Source organism: Lontra canadensis, unplaced genomic scaffold (genome assembly GCF_010015895.1).
Source record: "Lontra canadensis isolate GAN:19392208 unplaced genomic scaffold, GSC_riverotter_1.0 scaffold8, whole genome shotgun sequence".
Taxonomy (NCBI): domain Eukaryota; kingdom Metazoa; phylum Chordata; class Mammalia; order Carnivora; family Mustelidae; genus Lontra; species Lontra canadensis.
In genome coordinates, this window is record NW_022631002.1 from 13030482 (window position 1) to 13052143 (window position 21662).

Sequence of the window (21662 nt, forward strand, 5' to 3'; positions counted from 1 at the left end):
TTAAAGGCATGATTAAAATGATTTAAAGTATTGTTAAACATTCCAATTAAGTTTCCTGAAAAAGAATGAAATAATTATAAATAATATAGGAAAAAGTGGTAAATTTTATGAGCAGAAATTAGTGTATGAACATTTTAAAATCATCAAAATCATATTTGGAATAATTTTATGCCAATACATTTGCATTTAGATTAAATGAAAATTTTCTAGAAAAATTTAAATAATCATTATACAAAATGAATTTTAGTTAAAATTTCATCATGTTTTATACACCTCTCCACCCTCAATAAACACATGAACTTCCTATGACTAAATGTGTTTATCATCAAGGAATGGATCCTACTTTATGTAGATTATATAAAGATTTTTTCAAAAATTTAAGAGGAAAAGCTAACTCATAAGAATATGAGAGTCTTGATACCAAAACCAGAAAAATGCAATGTAAAAAAAATTATAAACAGATGCAAAAATCTAAATAATATGACAGCAATCATATCAATAGTGTACTCAAATAATACAACTGGTTGGAGTCATCCTAGAGAATGTAAATATGATTCACAACTGGAAAATCTATTAACTTAATCTACTGTATTAACATATTAAAGGAGAAAAATCATATCATTTTAATAGATACAGGAAATGCACTAAGTTTTAGTACATGTTCATGATATCAGAATAGGAATGGATGAAAAACTTCCTGAACGTGACATAAGTATTTACCACAAATCTGTAGGAGATATTATGCTTAGAGTAAAACATTTGGAGCTTATTCATTAAAGTCAGGGATAAAACAGAGATGTTCACTCTACCTTACTTTACTATTCAATATTACATTGAAGATCCTACCCAATGTGATGAGGTAAGAATGAAAAGGAAGGTATAAGGACTGGAACAGAAGTCTGCACTTGAGCGTTTACCAACAATTAGAACTAATTAAGAGATGTGTGGCAACACTGAAGGCTGATACAGATGGATACACAAAATTCAACAGTGTTATTGTACATGGTTAATATTTTTAAAATTTAAATTAATTAGCCAATATATAGTACATCATTTATTTCAGATGTAGTGTTCAGTGATTCATCAATTGCATATAAAACCCAGTGCTCATCATATGCCCTCCTTAATGCCCATCACCAGTTACCCCATGCCCCCCACCTCCCTTTCCACAACCTTCAATTTGTTTCAGAGTCAACAATCTGTCATGGTTTGTCTCCCTCTCTGATTTCCTCCCATTCAGTTTTCCCTCCCTTCCCGTATGATCCTCCATGCTATTTCTTATATTACACATATGAGTGAAACCATATAATTGTCTTGCTCTGATTGACTTATTTCACTTAGCATAATACCCTCCAGTTCCATCCACACTGATGTAAATGGTAGGTAGTCATCCTTTTGAAAATCTGAGTAACATTCCATTGTATATGGAATGTTGTGTATTTATATGGTTTATATCACATCTTTATCCATTCATCTGTTGAAGGACATCTCCACAGTTTGGCTACTGTGGACATTGCTACTATGAACACTGGGGTGCAGGTGCCTCTTTGTTTCATTATATCTGTATCTTTGGTATAAATACCCAGTAATGCAACTTCTGGGTCATTGGGTAGCTCTCATTTTAACTTTTTGAGGAACCTCCACACTGTTTTCCAGAGTCACTATATCAGCTTGCAATCCCTCCAACAGTGTAGAAGGGTTCCCCTTTCTCCATACCGTTGCCAACATTTGTTGTTTCCTGTTTTGTTAATTTTAGCCATTCTAATTGGTGTAAAGTGGTATCTCATTGTGGTTTTGATTTGTATTTCCCTGATAACAAGTGATGTGGAGGATTTTTTTCATGTGTATGTTGGTCATTTGTATGTTTTCTTTGGAGAAATGTCTGTTCCTGTCTTCTGCCCATTTCTTGACTGGATTATTTCTTGGGGTGTTGAGTTTGAGAAATTCTTTATAGATCTTGGATACCAGTCTTTTATCTGGTGTGTCATTTGCAAATATCTTCTCCCATTCCGTAGGTTGCCTTTTTAATTTTGTTGACTATTTCCTTTGCTGTTCAGAAACTTTTTATCCCAATGAAGTTCCAATAGTTCATTTTAATGATCAGCTTGAAGTCAGGCATTATGATGCTCCCAGCTTTGTTGTTGTTGTTGTTGTTGTTTTCAACATTCTCTTGGTTATTCAGAGTCTTTTCTGTTTCCATACAAATTTCAGGATTATTTGTTCCAGCTCTGTGAAAAATGTCAATGGTATTTTGATAGAGATTGCACTGAATGTGTAGATTGCTCTAAGTAGCACAGACATTTTAACGATATTTCTTCTTCCGATTCATGAGCATGGAATGTTTTTCCATCTCTTTGTGTCTTCCTCTCTTCCTCAAAATTTTTTCCTGAGTGTTTTATAGTCTTCTAAATACAAATCCTTTGCCTCTTTGGTTAGGTTTATTCCTAGGTATCCTATGGTTTTTGGTGCAAATGTAAATAGGATTGATTCCTTAAGTTCTCTTTCTTCAGTCACATTGTTAGTGTATAGAAATGCAACTGATTTCTGTGCATTGATTTTGTATTCTGCCACATTGCTGAACTGCTGTATGAGTTCTAGCAATTTTGGGGTGGAATCTTTTTGGTTTTCACATGAAGTATCATGTCATCTGCGAAGAGTGAGTGTTTGACCTCTTCTTTGCCAATCTGAATGCTTTTTCTTTTTGTTGTCTGATTGCTGAGGTTAGGACTTCTAGTACTATGTTGAACAACAGTGGTGAGAGTGGGCATCCTTGTCGTGTTTCTGGACTTACGGGAAAAGTCCTCAGTTTTTTGTCATTGAGAATATTTGCTGTGGGCTTTTTGTAGATGGCTTTTATGATATCAAGGTATGATCCCTCTAGCCCTACATTTTGAAGAGTTTTCATCAAGAAAGGGTGCTACATTTTGTCAAATGCTTTTTCTGCATCAACTGAGAGAATAATATTGTTCTTTTCTTTTATTAATATGATCATGCTGATTGATTTGTGAATGTTGAACCACTCTTGCATCCCAGGAATAATTCCCACTTGATCGTGAATAATCCTCTTAATGTACTGTTGGATCCCATAGGCTAGGATCCTGTTGAGTATTTTGGCCTCCATGTTCATCAGGGATACTGGTCTGTTCTTCTACTTTTTTTTTTATTTTTTTAAATTTATTTTCAGTGTAACAGTATTCATTGTTTTTGCACCACACCCAGTGCTCCATGCAATCCGTGCCCTCTCCAATACCCACCACCTGGTTCCCCCAACCTCCCACCCCCCACCCCTTCAAAACCCTCAGATTGTTTTTCAGAGTCCATAGTCTCTCATGGTTCACCTCCCCTTCCAATTTCCCTCAACTCCCTTCTCCTCTCCATCTCCCCTTGTCCTCCATGCTATTTGTTATGCTCCACAAATAAGTGAAACCATATGATAATTGACTCTCTCTGCTTGACTTATTTCACTCAGCATAATCTCTTCCAGTCCCGTCCATGTTGCTACAAAAGTTGGGTATTCATCCTTTCTGATGGAGGCATAATACTCCATAGTGTATATGGACCACATCTTCCTTATCCATTCGTCCATTGAAGGGCATCTTGGTTCTTTCCACAGTTTGGCGACCGTGGCCATTGCTGCTGAAAACATTGGGGTACAGATGGCCCTTCTTTTCACTACATCTGTATCTTTGGGGTAAATACCCCATAGTGCAATTGCAGGGTCATAGGGAAGCTCTATTTTTATTTTCTTGAGGAATCTCCACACTGTTCTCCAAAGTGGCTGCACCAACTTGCATTCCCACCAACAGTGTAAGAGGGTTCCCCTTTCTCCACATCCCCTCCAACACATGTTGTTTCCTGTCTTGCTAATTTTGGCCATTCTAAGTGGTGTAAGGTGGTATCTCAATGTGGTTTTAATTTGAATCTCCCTGATGGCTAGTAATGATCAGTGGAACAGAGTAGAGAGCCCAGATATGGACCCTCAACTCTATGGTCAAATAATCTTTGACAAAACAGGAAAAAATATACAGTGGAAAAAAGACAGTCTCTTCAATAAATGGTGCTGGGAAAACTGGACGGCTATACGTAGAAGAATGAAACTCGACCATTCTTTTACACCGTACACAAAAATAAACTCAAACTGGATAAAAGACCTTAATGTGAGACAGGAATCCATCAGAATCCTAGAGGAGAATATAGGCAGTAACCTCTTTGATATCAGCCAGAGCAACTTCTTTCAAGATATGTCTCCAAAGGCAAAGGAAACAAAAGCGAAAATGAACTTTTGGGACTTCATCAAAATCAAAAGCTTCTGCACAGCAAAGGAAACAGTCAACAAAACAAAGAGGCAACCCACGGAATGGGAGAAGATATTTGCAAATGACAGTACAGACGAAAGGTTGATATCCAGGATCTATAAAGAACTCCTCAAACTCAACACACACAAAACAGACAACCATATAAAAAAATGGGCAGAAGATATGAACAGACACTTCTCCAATGAAGACATACAAATGGCTATCAGACACATGTTCTACTTTTTGATGGGGTCTTTGCCTGGTTTTGGGATCAGGGTAATGGCTGGCCTCATAGAATGAGTTTGGAAGTTTCCCTTCTATTTCTATTTTTTTGAAACAGCTTCAGTAAAATAGGTATGATTTCTTCTTGAAATGTTTGGTAGAATTCCCCTGGGAAGTCATCTGGCCCTGGGCTCTTGTTTTTTGGGAGGTTTTTGATTACTGCTTCGTTTTCCTAGCTGGTTATTAGACTATTCAGATGATCTATTTCTTCTTGTTTCAGTCTTGGTAGTTTATCAGTTTCCAGGAATGCATTCGTTTCTTCCAGATTGCTTAATTTGTTGGCATAGAGTTGCTGGTAATAATTACTACTAATAATTTCTATTTCCTTGGTGTTAATCATGATCTCTTCCCTTTTATTCATGATTTTATTAATTTGGGTCCTTTCTCTTTCCTTTTGGATAGGATTGGTTAGAGGTTTATCTATCATATTAACTCTTTCAAAGAACAAACTTCTAGTTTCATTTATCTGTTTTACTGTTCTTCTGGTTTCTAGTTAATGATTTCTGACCTAATCTTTATTATTTCTCTTCTGCTTGGTTTAGGTTTTATTTGCTGTTCTTTCTCCAGCTCCTTTAGATATAAAGTTAGCTTGTATATTTAAGATTTTTCTAATTTTTTGAGAAAGGTCTTTTTTTGTATTGCAATGTTCTTCCCTCTTAGGACCACTTTTGTTGTATCCCAAAGGTTCTGAACAGATGTGTTTTCATTCTCATTAGTTTCCATGAATTTTTTAAAGAAATTTTTAAATTCTTTAATTTCCTGGTTGATCTATTCATTTTTTACTAGGATGCTCTTAAACCTACAAGTGTTTTGAGCTCTTTCCAAATTTCCTCTTGGGATTAAGTTCAAGTTTTAACTGAAAATATGCAGAGAATAATTCCAATCTTTTGATATCAGTTGAGACCTGATTTGTGACATACTATGTGATCTATTCTGGAGAAAGTTCTATGTGCTCTTGAGAATAATGATTATTCTGTTGTTTTAGGATGGAATGTTCTATATATCTGTGAAGTCCATCTGGTCCAGTATGTCATTCAAAGCCCCTTGTTTCTTTGTTGATCTTCTGCTTAGATGATCTGTCCATTGCTATGAGTAAAGTCCCCTACTATTAATGTATTATTATCAATGTGTTTCTTTACTTTGGCTATTAATTGGTTTTATAATTGGCTGCTCCCATGTTGGGGACATGAATATTTACAATTGTTAGATAATCTTGTTGGATAGACCCTTTAAGTATGACACTATATCATACGCTTCATTTCTTAATATAGTCTACTTCAGAAACACTCCTTAATTTTTTCCCCCAACTTTTTAGAAAAATCTGTTCTTCTAGGCATGTCTACCTGTAAGGGTCTTTCATGGACATGAAACCAAAATCCTTTCCCCATTTTCACATCCTTTTGGATAACCACTGATTGGGCAAAGTTAGGCAAGTACAGTAGAAAAGAGTATGAGTCTGAAGTCAGACCACTAGTCCTGGGAACCAGGCTCTGCCACTTTCAGGTTATGGCAATTTATTGAACCTTTCTGTACCTCTGCTTCTACCTCATTCAAATGGGCATTATAACAATATTTCTTTCACAGGTTACAGTAAGTAAAATAACTGTACATAAAGTGGCAAATAGAACTAAATAACCATTAGTTACAATTAATGCCATCATACTGTCATCTTCATAATTCCAAGCCTGTTGCTAGGTGCTGGGAATTCAGATCAGAGACACTCATCATTTGAAGGAGACAAGCAGACAAAAAAGTAAATATAAAGAGGGTGTCCCTACCTAGATAAGGAAAGGACCCAATGGCTTAGGGCCTGAAGATGTGAAATCCCAATAATTCCCTGAATGCTGTTATCACTGTGTATGGCTCGGCAAGTGACAAAGTAAATAAATGTTTAAAAGGAGCCAAGCTTGAATGAAGCATCAGTATTCTCATTTCCTGGATCCTGGAAACTCTAAAGGTCTAACTGTAATGGTCTCTTCCACAGATCACAGAGACAGAAAGCCCATGCAAAATGCTTTAGTGCCAGCTGAATCCCAACATGTCACTGACATCTGAATGCAAGTTCTCGAGCTAATTGTTCCCTTAGGTTGAATAGATTCCAGATGTCTCTGAACAAGTGCTGGGCAATGCATATTCTTTGCTTAGCGAGGGGCACCCATGAAAGAAGATGTCTATCTTCCAGCCTGATGCTGAAGTCCTAGGGCCCAGAGAACTACCATATTCTTGCCTTATTTCTGCTGTCACCCAGAGAGAGGAGAGGAGTGCTATGTGTGAAGCAGAGCCCACATACTCTTGCCAAAATGGCCTTTCTCTGCTCTGTTCTCACACTTTGATATTTTTAACCTCCAAACCCAGAGGTGACTTTATTGTTTTGAGTTTTACATCTTAAATCCAAATAAATCAGCCACAGGGAACCGCTAGGGGAGGCTGGTATTTCAAGCATTCCAAAGCAAAGGAGAACTTATGGCTCCGAGTCACACAACTCTCTGCTTTTACTAATCATTTTTTTTTTAGACTCAGGATAAGTTAAGATTTACTGAAACAGAAAAGATAAAATCTTCACCGTTTCTTCACTCTATATTATACTAAGAAGTTTCAGGGGTTTTAATCACTTTTTAATACAGCATTTATTTTGGAGAAATTAAAAATCACTCCAAGTCCAATTTATTTCCCAACAGCATGGTGAAGGTGGGCTTCCAGCTTCCTATCTCCTGCCCCTCCAATTGATGACAAACACATGTCTCTTGCCAAGCAAGAGAGAATGTAATCACAGTGGTTGCTGTGACTATAGGCCATGCACAAGACTGAGCGTGGCAAGCGGCTGACAGTGGGAGCCACATGAGGGGAGGGCTGACATTTTCCGACAGCCAAGAGAGGAGAGAGGATGAGCCCACCTGTCAGGGCATCCAGCAGGAAGAGAGGGAGAACTTTCAGACCTGAATCCTTACTAATCCTGGGAGAAGTGAAGAGTGTGTCCTTGCCCTGCTTCTCTCTGAGTGAGAAATGAAATGCAACAAATATCTGACCACCAGTAGCCTGGGTACTGAGCTCTCGGCTTAGGTAGGGGGAAAAAAAAAACTATTAATTGAATCTTTTTTCCTAATGCCTGGCAATTTCTTTGAGAATGAATTTGCAGGTTCAGTGCCGTAAAACAATTTCAAAATTTAGTAAATGGTATTTCTATTTCTTCCCACTGTAGTTAATGTCCCAGTTAGTGTCATTCAATTCCTGTAATATTAACACACGTTAGTATTTATTCACTAGGATAGCCATCAAAACTCCAGCTGAAATATGAAAGGAGTGAACTGTTCACTCATGAGAATTACAGTTGAAAGTACTCTTATGCTAGAAGGACAATCAGCTCAACATCACCAGTTTTCCAAGAGCGGATGTGCAGGGAAACAAGAGTCTACAACCAATCGCTTACATCACACTTTGGCTGCTTGGAACTGGAGCTTGCTGATTTAAGAGGATACTAAAGATCAAAAGATGGAATCAAGAATCCTTTGTGGAAAAGAAAAAGTCCCGTTTTAACAACCAGCTGGGTCATTCAATATATACACTATATTAATAAAAACCCATAGATCCTTGGTGTGTTTTTTTGGTTTTTAACGTGTGTCAAAAAGCGAAATCTGGAACTACCTGAGAATTTAACCAAGTGGCAGGCGCTACCCTGGTACCTAAGCATTCTGATGGTTTCTGCTCATCTCCTCCTCTGTAATCTGCTTGGACCACCTCTCAGTGTCCTTGACAGCTCGGCTGCCTCTGTGCCTCCTCCACTGTGAACTCTGCACACACAAAGCTGGGCCACAAGCAACACTTCCTAGCAATACCCCTTGCTTTCCACCAAACACATCAACTAATTCACGGGATGAAGACTAGCCGAGGCATCTTTTCTGTAGGATTTTTCTTTCAGCATTATTAGACATTATTTTCCACACAAGACCCACAAGGCACTTGGACAAGGGTGGGGTTGTGTCTGAACCTCATGTTGCAAAGAGCAGTGACTATGCAGGAAATGGCTGCCTTTATAAGGACTAATGACAACTGATAATAAGAAGGAATAATAGTAATGATGAATGAATGTTTATTGGGACCAATGGCTCTGAGGAGCTGTGACAAGTCAGCAGAAAACCATGATCCTCTTCCTTCTAATGGTGACTTTTAGAAAATTAATATGATTTTTCAGAAATATCTGACAAATACTGAAACCAAATGTTAGCATTCATTCAAATATCAGTAAGTTGGGGAAAGGATGAGGGCTATACCATTTAATATTTTATGTTTAAATTTAGAAAATTTTTTCTAAAATCAAAAATATTTCCAGTTGCTGGATGAGAAGTTTCTAAATTCTGTAAAAATTGGTATTATCTGTTAAAAATGAATTTATAGAAGACTAGCAGGTGTATATATTATAAAATACATAGACATAGGACAAACTCATTTCTAGAATTATTACATATCTTTTTTTGTATCAATCCTTGTTTTAGTTTCCTTTAAGTTCAACTTTTGGCAAATATCTTGTTATACTTTAAGTATCTTTATAAATTACATCAAAATATTGCTAAAAGGAAGAGAGGATAAAACTAGAATTTGCATAGTAACATATTTGTGACCAAAAGGGTTCAAATTAAATATAAAAAGGCATTTTTCAGTTACAGGGACATTGAAGAGGTGTTTTCCAGAGGTGGGGGAGTGGCTTAGGTATAGTTCAGTAAGAAGGTCTTGCAAGCATCCTCCCAACATTACACTAAATATATTTGCTTGTTTACTAAACTGTATGCACATTGTGTTTCCTGGTCAACAAAGGGATTGTAATAGAAAGGAACTGAGGATGAGAATGACAGAGCTTAACGTAGTCAAACCATAGAAATCTCTGCTTCTGTTGACCGTTTTCAAAGGCATTTTGTAAAAACAGGACCGCTGCCTATAAGGTACGAGAAAAGCTGTGTTTTCACCCCACGATGGCCTGCCATCTACTCACCATGCGTGCCTGAAATAACGCAGGGATGAAGGACTGGTTAGACAGATTGAGAATCCTTGAGGAGTCCTTTAGGACGTAGATACTGCCAAAATCAACTTGAGTGGGATGTACATAGATAACTGGGCCTTCTCCGATGCTCTTTATGCGACAGACCTACGTTCCACGCAAGAGGAAAAAACAGAAGAAGAGCTGAAACATGGCTGGCCTTGGAGATGGTTTCACTCCTTTTATAGAGAGTAGGGGCACTAAAGGGTGTTTATGAGAACTTTCATTCCTTCCCTTTGTCCTCTGTGGTCAAGGGACACAGAGATGGCCATGCTGGTCAGACCCATGAATCCAGCCTGGAATTCCTCAGAAGGGATGACTGGCTTGCCTGGCCAGCCCAAGCGCACACTGAGAGGAAACAACAGGGCTATCCGCTACATAAAGCTGTGCATTCTGGGGACTGAAAGCCACCTTGTTCTGCTCCCGCTAGCCCCGTGCCTCCATCCAGACATTGTATCTGCCTGAGGAAGCAGGGGGGGCCTTCTTCTTTCATACAGTGCTAACTACTTAGCACGGGACCTCGTCATGGGCTGCATCTGTGCAGGGCGGGGTGCCTGGACCAGGGGCAGCTTTCCCGTTGGCCTGCCTTTGTGAGGTGGCTTATCTATGGCATTTTACATGAAGAGATAAAAGCAAAACCCTAGTTTACTCTCTAAGCATTCAGAATCACTTCAAATAAATGTACACCCACATCACCCAGCTCCCAACTAAACCAAATGTCTAGGGATTCACAGCCTGTTGGGCAACTTCAAAGTTCAAGATGTATCCTTTGATTCAGCTCAAGCAGCAGATAACTTTCCATATCTCCCTCTTCCCACAGCTTTAGTAGGTTCATTTGGCCTATGAGTCCAGTCAAAATACAGGAAAAGATCCAGTGGGCAGTGACTGGAATCACGCTCAGAGCCCATGTGCAGCCAGTGAAGGATACTCAGCTTTGCTTGGGAACAACAGAGTAGGATGATCCATGCACAGATGGGTCTCTCCTCAGAGTTTCTGGAGGGGGGCCAGGCCCCCACTCTGTGTGTGTGTGTGTGTGTGTGTGTGTGTGTGTGTGTGTGTGTAACTCCCGATAGGAGTTTAAGAACAAACACTATTGATAAAGAAGGCACGATGTGTATATACAATGGAATATTACTCAGCCATAAAAAAGAAGGCAGTTTGCCATTTGTGACAACAGGGATGGATCTAGAGAGTATAACGTTAAGTGAGATAAGTCAGTCAGAGAAAGACCAATAACATACAATCTCACGCATACATGGAATTTAAGAAACAAAAAAAACAAAGGGAGAAAAAAAAAAAAACCAAAACACAGACTTTTAACTATATAGAACAACAGAGGAGAGGTGGATAGGTGGGATGGGGGAAATAGGTGATGGGATTAAGAGGACACTTATCTTGATGAGCACTGAGTAATAATAATATATAGACTTGTTGAAGGACTATATTGTACATTTGAAACTAACATAACACTGCATGTTAACTATGCTGGAATTAAAATTGAAAATAATTTAAAAATAAAATTGAAAAACTAAAAAAAGTTTACAAATTAAAACACAAAATAAAAAATTAAAAAGGACAAATGTTATAAAACAGTACTTCGTCTGCATGAATCTGAAGGTAGATTCCTGGAGTAACACGGCACTAGTATTTTACTATTGCAGAGTGAAAATGCAAAACCAGAAAATATGGAGTCTGCAAGAAGTACAGAAATTTTAACTGTAATTCTGAAAACTGGCTCTCACCATAGGGGGGTCCGGGCTCCCAAAAGTTGAGATGTAGACTGTGGACCTATATTCCCCAGTGACCTGGGTCTCCAAGGCCAGAGGTATGTGAACAGTGCTGTGAGGAGGGATGACTCCACAGGGCGTGGGACTGGAGAGTAACACAGCAGGCTTATCTCCATATACCTGTGGGGAGAGACAAGCTGGATGGATAAGCAAGCCCCTGGCAGGGTATGAAATAAACAGCATATTAGGTTATTTTGAAACAAGCATCATCCTGAGTCCATGGATGACAATTCTGCTAAAGGGAAGCAGGGTGTGCACTCGGCCCCAATCCAAAGTGCACAACCCAGCAAGATGCTGAAATTATCTGCAATGTGAATTAGTCCCTAAGCCAAATTCCTTGGCCTAGTCCTCCAGGTGTTCATGCTTTATCCCCCACCACCTCCTTCCCTTGTGCTCTCTCAACAGAGGCTCAGGTCCTTCCTGAGCACAATACTGCTTCCTACCTCCAGCCTTCTGCATGTGTGTTACTCCTCCTAGAACACCCCCTCCCTTTGACTGACCTGCACATCCATCCCGAACATCTGCAGGTACCCACCCTGCTCTAGACTCAGGGCTTTTCCTCTGTCACCAAGGGGCATCCTGCAGCCCTAGTCCACAGTGCGTACTATCTGTGTGTCCATCTGTTGCATGGACTGTCAACTTCCTAGGGCACGACCTGGCCTCTCCGCAACACATGCCCATTTCCTGGCCCAGAACATACGCTCAGTCCGTGTTTTATTAAATGGCAACATAGCTAGGTGAAAGAATGAATGAATGAATGAATGAGTGAACGAATGTTATCCAGCATTTATCACTGTATGTTCTTCAAAACCCTGCTCTTAACATATTACTAGTTTTTTAAAAAAGATTTATTTATTTAATTTGAGAGAGAGAGAGAATGCAAGCAGGGGGAGGGGCAGAAGGAGAGGGAGAGATCTCCAGCAGACTCCCCGCTGAGCATGGAGCCAGATACGGGGCTGGATCCCAGGACCCAGAGATCATGACCTGAGCCGAAATCAAGAGTTGGCCACTTAACTGACTGAGCCACCTGGGTGCCCTACTAGCTTTTATGAAAAACAACAACAAATACAACTTTAAAAATCCCATTCGCCAAATAAATTTGGGTACTTCTGGGAAATTTCAGCTCCTAGAGAAAAAACACAGCATACAGATTTCAACTGTCCAGAGACCTCCATGGTCTTTGTGCACCTGGAATGGGCTAACATGGCCTAATCCAACTCAGCGGGTCAATGCGGCAGTGCTCTGCCCAGCCTTACGGGTGCCTAAAGCCGAAGGGAAGATCAGCAATGCTGATTGTCTTTATCTAATATTTGATACTTTGTTTTAATTTTGCATTAATTTTGATTTCTTAAAATGTAACATGAAAATATGATTTATCTTGATGGCTGTGTTTTTGGGCTCCCCTCTAAATTCTGTGCTCCAAGCAAGTGTCTCACCCTTCTCCCAGCCAAGGTGTGCAGAAAAAGCTCCCTCATCACCACAGGGGCAGGCTCTGCTCTGAGTTTTTGAGATGATCATGTGCTACTCAAGGCTAGCCTATTCCATTGTTGATCACCTAAAAGTTAGAAAAGTTAGCTCTCATCAAACCCAAACCTTGGCTGCTGGTTTTGTCTCAGAGAAGTCCATAGGGTAATTCTAATTTCCTCTTTTACATAATGGCCCTTCAACTAGTAAAAGATGGCTATTTCATCCTAGCAAAGTCTTTTCTGTTCCTGTTTAAACACTGTGCTTCTCATAGAACTTGAATTTCCAGATGATGTCAATTGCCATCCTGGTTACTCCACACATAATTTTTTTTTATGTTTCCACTAAAAATTTTGATGTCAAGATCGGAACACAAAGTCTGGCATTGCCTTGACCAATGGCTATCTTCTTCCTTTAGCTGACCACTGTGTTCCTCTGATACAGCCTAACCTGTCTTGGTTCCATGGCCTCCATACTTGTCTTTGAACTCATTTTGAGCCTACAGTCAAATAAAAACCCCATATGATTTGTTTTTTTGGGGGTGGTTTTTTTTTTTTGGTATGAATTTTTATTAGAGTACTGTCCTTACAGAGCAATAGAGTTTTTTTTATAAAAAAGATTTTATTTTTATTTATTTGTCAGAGAGAGAGAGCACACAGGCAGGCAGAGTGGCAGGCAGAGAGGCAGAGGGAGAATCAGGCTCCCTGCCGTGCAGGGACCCCGATGTGGGACTCAATCCCAGGACATGGGGATCATGACCCAACCCTATGGCAGCCACTCACCCGACTGAGCCACCCAGGCATCCCAGAGCAATAGAGTTTTAAATACAAATGCATTCTTGGTAAATTTCATCCCATTAGTAACCTTCCATTTCTTTGATCTGTAGAGATCTTTTTGAATCTTTAATTCATATGTGTTTAATTGCTTCATGTCCCACTTAGCTAGTTGTTGTGGCATGCAGACAGATCCATTTCATAAAACATTAGGAGATGATTTTCTTTTTTTTTCTTCTTTTTGTAGTAACTCTAGCCTTCTAGTTCAACAAGCCCACTTGTAAGTATTGTATCTTAGTGATGCTGTTCAAGCCACAGGCATGGCCATAAATGAAAACTCCTATTTTAATTCATAGGCAATTATTTGCAGGTATAACTTCTTCATGTTGGCTTAATTGACCCTTTCCTTTCTTTATCAAAGGCAATTTACCTGGGAAATTAATAACTGTTTACATCTGTAGCTGCTTAATCATGTGGGTGGCAATCCAGCAGCGGCTTTATGACCCCGTGCCCAGATTTTCTCAGGGTTAAAAATAGGAAGTACATAAGGTCATGTGTTCAGGAATATGGCTCCTTCTCATCAAGAAAATCCAACTGAAAAAAAATCAACACTGGAAAAGGATAACGTAACTCACCTGAGGCAGGACCGTATAGCATCCTGGGAGGTCATCTTGATTGACAAGCTGGACTGTTTTCTCGTAGGGGTACTTCAGGAAGCAGCGCCTGAAGTCCACCTCTGGGTTAACTATGTGGAGGGTAGGTACAATACACCTGCTCAAAGGAAGGAGGCCATTAAAGAATTCAAAAGGATAGAGAGCTTGTTTACATATGGAGAAGGCTGAGTCCCAAGTTAAACACCATTTGTCACTGTCACAAAGTTTTTCTCTAATGACTACATTAATCATTTTCAAATCTCCTCTCCTGTTGTCCTTATCCCTTAGCCCCCAGTCACCACTTTTTAATAAAAAAAGGGCTAGAAGCAGGACTCCTTAAACAGCAGTCCTCCATGGGTAATGACTAACATTTCCATTGATTTTCATATTTGGCCTTGTTTCCCCAAGGTGCCCCCACAGTGCAAGATCCTTAGGGTAGTGGGTGGGTTTCCAAGTCAAATAGGGCCAATGCCACCAGCATGGGGTCCTAACTAGCTGTGACACTTTGGACCAGTCAGAGTCCTCCAAGAACTAGCTATAGTCTGTACCATCTAAATTACGGTAATAATTCTAATTCCTATGCAGAACAGCTGTCTTGGGGCTGTAGGCTCAGACAGCTGCTCAACCCGGAACTGGCATGGACAGTGGTGACACTACAGTGCCACGGTGGGGAGCACTGGCATCTGAATCAGAGCCAGTATCAAATAGTGACCTTAACAAGTACAAGCTTGAGCAAGTAGCTTTGCCTCCCAGAGTCCCACTTTGCTCAGAGGTATAATGAAGGTAATTCTAGGGACTGACATTAGCATAATGAACTCTTCTCAGAGTGTTGAGGGAAATACAGGAGGAATTGCGAATGAATAATATAGTACAGTGCCCAGAGCACTGAGCAAGAGCTCACTCAGTGAGAGATGATTAACCTGTGGTAGAGGGCACAGCAAGCTGTCACTGCCTGCTCTCTGCAAGTTCTAAAAGCAATTCTTTTGTTGAGGGTCTTCAAGCAGTTCCTACAGATTACACCAAAAATAATGACATGAGAGTCTTGTTAACCTAAAGTTTGAGGTTTAGAATGGGATGGGTGTTCATTTTTAGCTAGAATGGAGTTGCCGGTTGACCTGATGACTTTCATAAAGCTAATGCTTTACTACCTGAAATAGGTAGGACTTGCAGTATTTGACTTGGGTCACAGAGTATATGGCAGGAAACTCATAGCTGCTTAAGATCCCCTGGCCCCCCCATTTTTAAAATTCAGGATTTGCTATTGATACCTGCTGGGAAGGGGGGCTGAGAGGAGGGAAGTATCAGAATAAACCCACACGGAAAAGAAATGAAATGCAAGACTAGGCAAAAATGTAAACCTGGGTATAGAAAGGACCAGATGAAAGTTTTTGCTATTTTTAAACAAACAAAATCATTAGGTAGGTCTTTGGAAAGAAGACTAAGTAGACCATAGCAAGGCCTTAACCTTCAAGTCCTTCACAGTACATCTTCTGCAATTCATGAGGCCTAAACCCTAAGGATGGATGAGTTATCAGGTTTTTGCTAAGTAATTTCATGTAGATGGTAGCATTTTCATACACACCCCCTAAAGGCTCAGACATGGACACCTGTTTGCTTTGGCAAAAGTGTGGGCTATGATTTTATTTATTTACTTAGGATGACCGTCATCATTGGGTGTCATGCTCCAACCTTTGGAAAAGACAGTAACTTGGTCAAGGAGACACAAGTGACAAATGGCAGAGCCAGGATCTTCACCTGGCCCCAGACCCCATTGCTGCCTGTATTAAAACACAGAGAAGGTAGGGATGGTTCTGAGGAGTTGATGTGGTTAGAGGGCCTCATTCGGGTGGCATTTAACTCGTGATAACGGTGTCCTGAAGCAGGACTGTCTCGCTAAATGGATCTCCCACAGCAGGACTGGGCATAACCCTGGAGTACTATATTGAAAGATAAAAATAAAAACCAGCAACTGTTTGCCTCTTTCTGGTAAAACCTTTTTAGTTATATACTGGTAAAGTCAGACCATTAGAAAGCACTATTATTCTTAACACCTGCAACACACATGCACATCCCTTCTCTTATCTCCACCAAAGGTGCAGTTGGCTGTTTCAAAGCTTTGTCATTTGAATATCAGATTCAGCCTCCTTCCTCTGGAAAGCAGAACCAATGCAGTGTGAACCGACTGCAGGCGCACTGCCTCTGGGAGAGGCAGCCCATTACTGGTGGCTCAGGGGGACTGGGGAAGAGAGAAAGCAGGTGAGGGGGATACCTTGCAGTAATTAGGAGCGCCAGCACTTCTTCCCCGATGCCCTCCACGTCCACCACCAGGGCCAGCTCGTATTTCTGCACAGTGTTGGAGCATAAGGTCACCTGGAAAGGAAAAGGTGAGAAGCGGTTCTTCTGCAAGGCCAGCCCTCCCCCTGCGCAGGGGGGAAAGGAACAGAGGAGGACCACACGGAGTACGGCTTCTAAGTACTTTGTTATGGGATGTATGGCGTTTACATTTTTAGTGGAACAAATTACATTTCGGGGTCAGGTCCTGCTGAGTTTTTTCAAAGGCCAGGTTAGAAACCAAATGGCTTTTAGCACAATAGGTTTGGTCATTTCTGAGAAGACTGTATCAAAGAAGTCATACACTTGCATCAGGGGAAAAATGACCCTGAAGGATGAGCCATATCAAACAAACTTTAATCACTCAATTTAAATTGTTCTCTATGCCTCTGGGCTTTGTCAATTATGAAAATTCAATACACCAATAAAACAGTATAGCTAAGTCTTTCTTAGAGAAAAATAAATGAACATGACCATGTCACCACCAGAAAATGTCATAAGGAATCAACTAGATAATTTTTTGTAATATATTTTTTAAAGCTATACATTTTTTTTAAAAAGATTTAATTTACTTATTTGACAGAGAGAGAGAGAGATCACAAGTAGGCAGAGAGGCAGGCAGAGAGAGAGGGGGAAGCAGGCTCCCTGGTGAGCAGAGAGCCCAATGTGCGGCTCGATCCCAGGACCCTAAGATCATGACCTGAGCCAAAGGCAGAGGCTTTAACCCACTGAGCCACTCAGGTGCCTCTAGATAATTTTCTTTTTAAGAAAACTCAAAATCTTGGGATGCCAGGGTGGCTCAGTTGGTTAAGCGTCTGCCTTTAGCTCAGATCCTGATCCCAGAGTCCTGGGATCAAGTCCTGCATCGGGCTCCTTGCTCGTGGGGAGTCTGCTTCTCCTTCTGCCCGCTGCTCCCTCTGCTTGTGCTTGCTCTTGCTCTCTGACAAATAAATAAAATCTAAAAAAAAAAAAGAAAAATCAAAATCTCGTCTCCCTCCTTTACCCTCCATATTCATCATTAGAGCAAAAAACAGGAAGCTCCAAATAAAGGTCTATTCAAGGACAATATGTGCCCAGTATATATATTTTACCCTATGTCTTTTATTTATTATTGTGAAATTTTACATTCAAGCTGTTGAAGTCTTGTCACAATATTTAATTGCTTAAAGATGATCTGTAGTGGAAGAGATACTTCTAAGTGGGGAGAACAGCTTCTGGCAGAAGTGAAAGCTTTTCTACCTATAAATTATGTATGAAGGACTAATTAAAACTTTTTTCTTGGTTGCAAAGGGAATCACTGGATGCAAATTCGAGTCTACACAGACACGGCTGAAGTATAGTTCAGGAGCAAAAGCTGAAGCTTGGAGAAAGCTTTTCCATATACAAGGGAAAAGAAGATGGAGCCATGGATTTGGAAAGGAAACTTGTCAGATTCAGGGAGAAGTAGCTGCCCCCACGTGCAGAAGGGCCTGGAGTGAGGAGGCCTTGTTTCTATCTGAGCTACGGTTAGAAGGCAGAAGAACAGGAAGTTCTGGCAGAAGGCTGCTAGATGGATGCTATGGCTCCTAAAATCTTCCAGTGCCATGTGTGAAAGGCAAAAAGAAAAGGCAGGTAATGTGTAGGCTGTATGCAACAGCGTTTCATCCTGAGAAAGTCACAGCTAGGAACTGCAATCATCTGAATGGTTGTGTCTTCCCTACCCCGTCCCCCACCCCCAAACAAAATTCATTATATTGAAATCCTAACCTGTAGTGTGATGGTAATTAGAAGGTGGGGACACTGGGGGTGATTAGGTCTTGAGGGTAGAGCTCTTATAAGAAAGCTCCCCCAGAGCTCCTCAGCTCCTCCCACCATGCAAGGACACAGGAAGTCAGCAGTCTGCAACCCGGAAGGGGCCCTGCACCAGAACCCTCCCATTCTGTCTCCCTGATCTCAGACGTCCAGTCTCCAAACTGTGAGAAATAAATTTGTTGTTTATCAGCCTCTCAGACTTGAGTGTTGGTAAAATTAGCAGCCCAAGCCAACTAAGTACCACACCCCCGAGAAGTTGTAACGATATATAATATAAATTTCATTAGGTCCATGGAGAAGCCCTTCGAAGAGCCAAAAAGTCCCATAAAAGATTGAGGATGAATGGATTCATGGTGAGATATTATAAAACATTTTTTAAAATGTGAGGGGATAAGGCCATAGCTGAATTAAATATTCAAAGAGAAATTTACCAACCTTAGCTATGGAAATCTTACTTTTTCTTTCCCAGAAAAGATAAAACAATTTCAATTTAGTAGCCTTCAATAATGCTAGACCCAACTATTTGGAGAAGCAAAAGTCAGTGAGGGAGGACAGTAAAACCTTTCTCAGTCAGCTGTGAAATAATTCTGCTGGTGGCCATTACCAGAGCATCACACCGTGGGTCTAAATATAAACCACTGTGAGGAATTTCATATCTACACTCACCATGAAGCCCAGATTTATATTAAAAATCTGAATAAACTGGGTTATCATCTGGGGCACAAATCTGGACCTTTACTGGTATAAACAATTAGATTCCAAAGGAAAGTAGGACTTAATTATCAATGAATTCTTAAATCTTTTACTATTTGTACCCATGAGTGTACTGTCTATACAGAGTAGTGGTTGTACTACAGATCGCTAGAATCCATTGTTCTGGTGAGGGCAGTTTATCTAGATTGATGGAAATCCACTAGGGCAGTGTCAGTTCTTTTCGCCCAATATATTTGTATCTGGTTTCTTTGGTCCCGGTAGTTTATTGCCGTAAAGGCCCACTTTTCCACGTGAATTAGGGTCACTGTCTCCCACTGATGGTGGGCATGTAAAGCACACCTTAGCTGTGGCCCTAATAAATATTTGAGAGTTTGGCTCCTTGCCCATATGTGCTGAAGGCTGTGCACTTTACCCTGATAGCGGCAAATCCTTGGGGGCGAATGGTGCCACTGCTGGGAGTGATGGTGAATTCTTTTGGTTGCATTATGCGTATTTCGTCCTTGTTCCAAGACGGCATTTTGTAGTCTGAATACTGGCAACTTGAAATGCTTTTATGGCCATCACCATCTCCAGGGACACGCAGTTTGAAGGTCATGGGGACCAAGGAGGTATTATTGAGGGAACATATCAAGGTATGAGGGAAGCCTGGAAAACAAAATGTGAGGTAAGAAGTAAGAGCCCCACTATAGCCTCCCTTGAACTTCAACCTTAGCTAGCATTGTCAAAACTCTCAAATGTCTATGCAGCTCATTGCAACTTGCTTAACTCCACCTCCCACTGATAGTCTTCAGTCGTACAACAAACAAATGCATTTCTTTATTTCTCTTTCCCCCTCCCTTCTTTCCTTTCTTCCTTTCCCGCCCCTTCCCTTTCCTTTCCTTTTCTTTCTTCGATGAATACTTTTATACACTTACTATGTAGCAACAATAGACATGAAACTATGCCTTGATGTCCATCCAGGTCCCTCTCAGAAGCAGCCTCTTATTACCTGTTCGGTGACTTGCCCTCCAAAAGTATATTTTGCATTTAATATTTGCATAGAATACAGGTTTTTTAAAGAAACTGAATCATATTTGCTCTTTTTATTTGCCGGTGTGTTAAAGGAGAAGCCTGCGTGGTTTTCCCTGCTGTGTCCCCGCGGTGTGACCTAGAGCCTGCCAAGACATTATATAACTCATCCTGGACCTGTCTGAGGCTCACGCACTCAGGGTCGATGACACAAAATCGAATAATAGCCTCTCCTGAGAGAGACTTTACAAACTGCGTTTGAGCAAGCCAGAGACTGCCACACCGGCTTTTACCTCCCTTAGACAAAGCTACTTTGTTGTGTTAAATCTAGCCTTCCTACATTCAGTTCTGGGAGACTCCTGGTCATTTTCTAAGAGATATGGATCCTCCTGTCCGGCAAGCTATAAACTGAGCTCTAATTGTGGACTCCTGAGGTGGCCACTGTATCTGCCATCACTTTCAGAATGAAACAAGAACAAATAGGCACATTTCTACTAGATGCCAACGCTATTCTTTCCACCTTGAACCCTACCGCAGTAAAACACAGCTGGTCTCGGGACTGGTTCCTACGTCCCTGCAGGGGGTATTGTGACCACATCTGCTTCTCCAGGTCCCCATGACTGAGCCTTTGTCGACACATCACGGCTGCTGGATGAAACACGTTTGTCTCTCCTTTGTGATACCACCTGCCAATCTACTTGGAAGAGATCTGTTATTGAAAAAGAATTGCCTGATTAAGTGGACCTGAAGGGTTCTCTTGGCAATTCCAGGGGAACTGCTCCAAAGTTAGTTTCACAGTCAGGAATTGCTGCATTCAACTCCTGAGCTCTCCCAGCAAGGATTCTTGCAATTATAGATGCCTCACCCTAATTCCACCTGACCATCTGGGGGAGAAGCGCTCTTACAACGTCAGGTTTGCTCTGGAAATGGTTTGTGTAAGGTGGGTCCTTCCAAACGACCGGCTCAGACTATTTCCCTGAAACTAAAAGTTTTTCCAAGAATAAAGCCAGTTATAACCTCCTAGCTAGAACGATTCCTTGCACAACTACCTGTAGACCCCACACTGCTTGTTAAGGAGACGAAAGAAGAGGATGTTATTTTATTAAAGACTGCAGGCTCATTACGAATACAAGTGCTACCCCCTGGGCTTCTGCTTGCACCAACTCCTAATACTACAGGGTGTAGGGCTTTCCTCATGCTATGATTTTTTCTAACCTTTGTAAGACTTTCTATAATCATTGCAATTAAGATTCTAAGAGACAATTACAATTAATTTACACCCTACTTTATACCCTCCTAAAGTCAATTTAAATTTTTTTTTTTTTTTAAGATTTTGTTTGACAGAGAAAGAGAGATCACAAGTAGGCAGAGAGGCAGGCAGAGAGAGAGGGGGAAGCAGGCTCCCTGCTAAGCAGAGAGCTGGATGCGGAGCACAATCCCAGGACCCTGAGATCATGACCTGAGCCGAAGGCAGAGGCTTAACCCACTGAGTCACCCAGGCACCCCTAAATATTTCTTTTTGAGTGAAATATGAC

General features: G+C 40.7%; 1 protein-coding gene across 1 annotated transcript in view; it reads right to left on the minus strand.

The window, feature by feature from the left end:
• The window catches only part of HYDIN (HYDIN axonemal central pair apparatus protein), a 335705-nt gene that overhangs the window by 177870 nt on the left and 136173 nt on the right, over positions 1–21662 (minus strand). The window contains exons 14-18 of the mRNA XM_032853995.1: positions 19532–19764; positions 16553–16653; positions 14266–14401; positions 11349–11513; positions 9562–9714 (exon numbers count right to left, since the gene is read on the minus strand). Coding sequence (XP_032709886.1) covers positions 9562–9714; positions 11349–11513; positions 14266–14401; positions 16553–16653; positions 19532–19764 — 788 coding nt within the window. The remainder of the gene's footprint in view (positions 1–9561; positions 9715–11348; positions 11514–14265; positions 14402–16552; positions 16654–19531; positions 19765–21662) is intronic.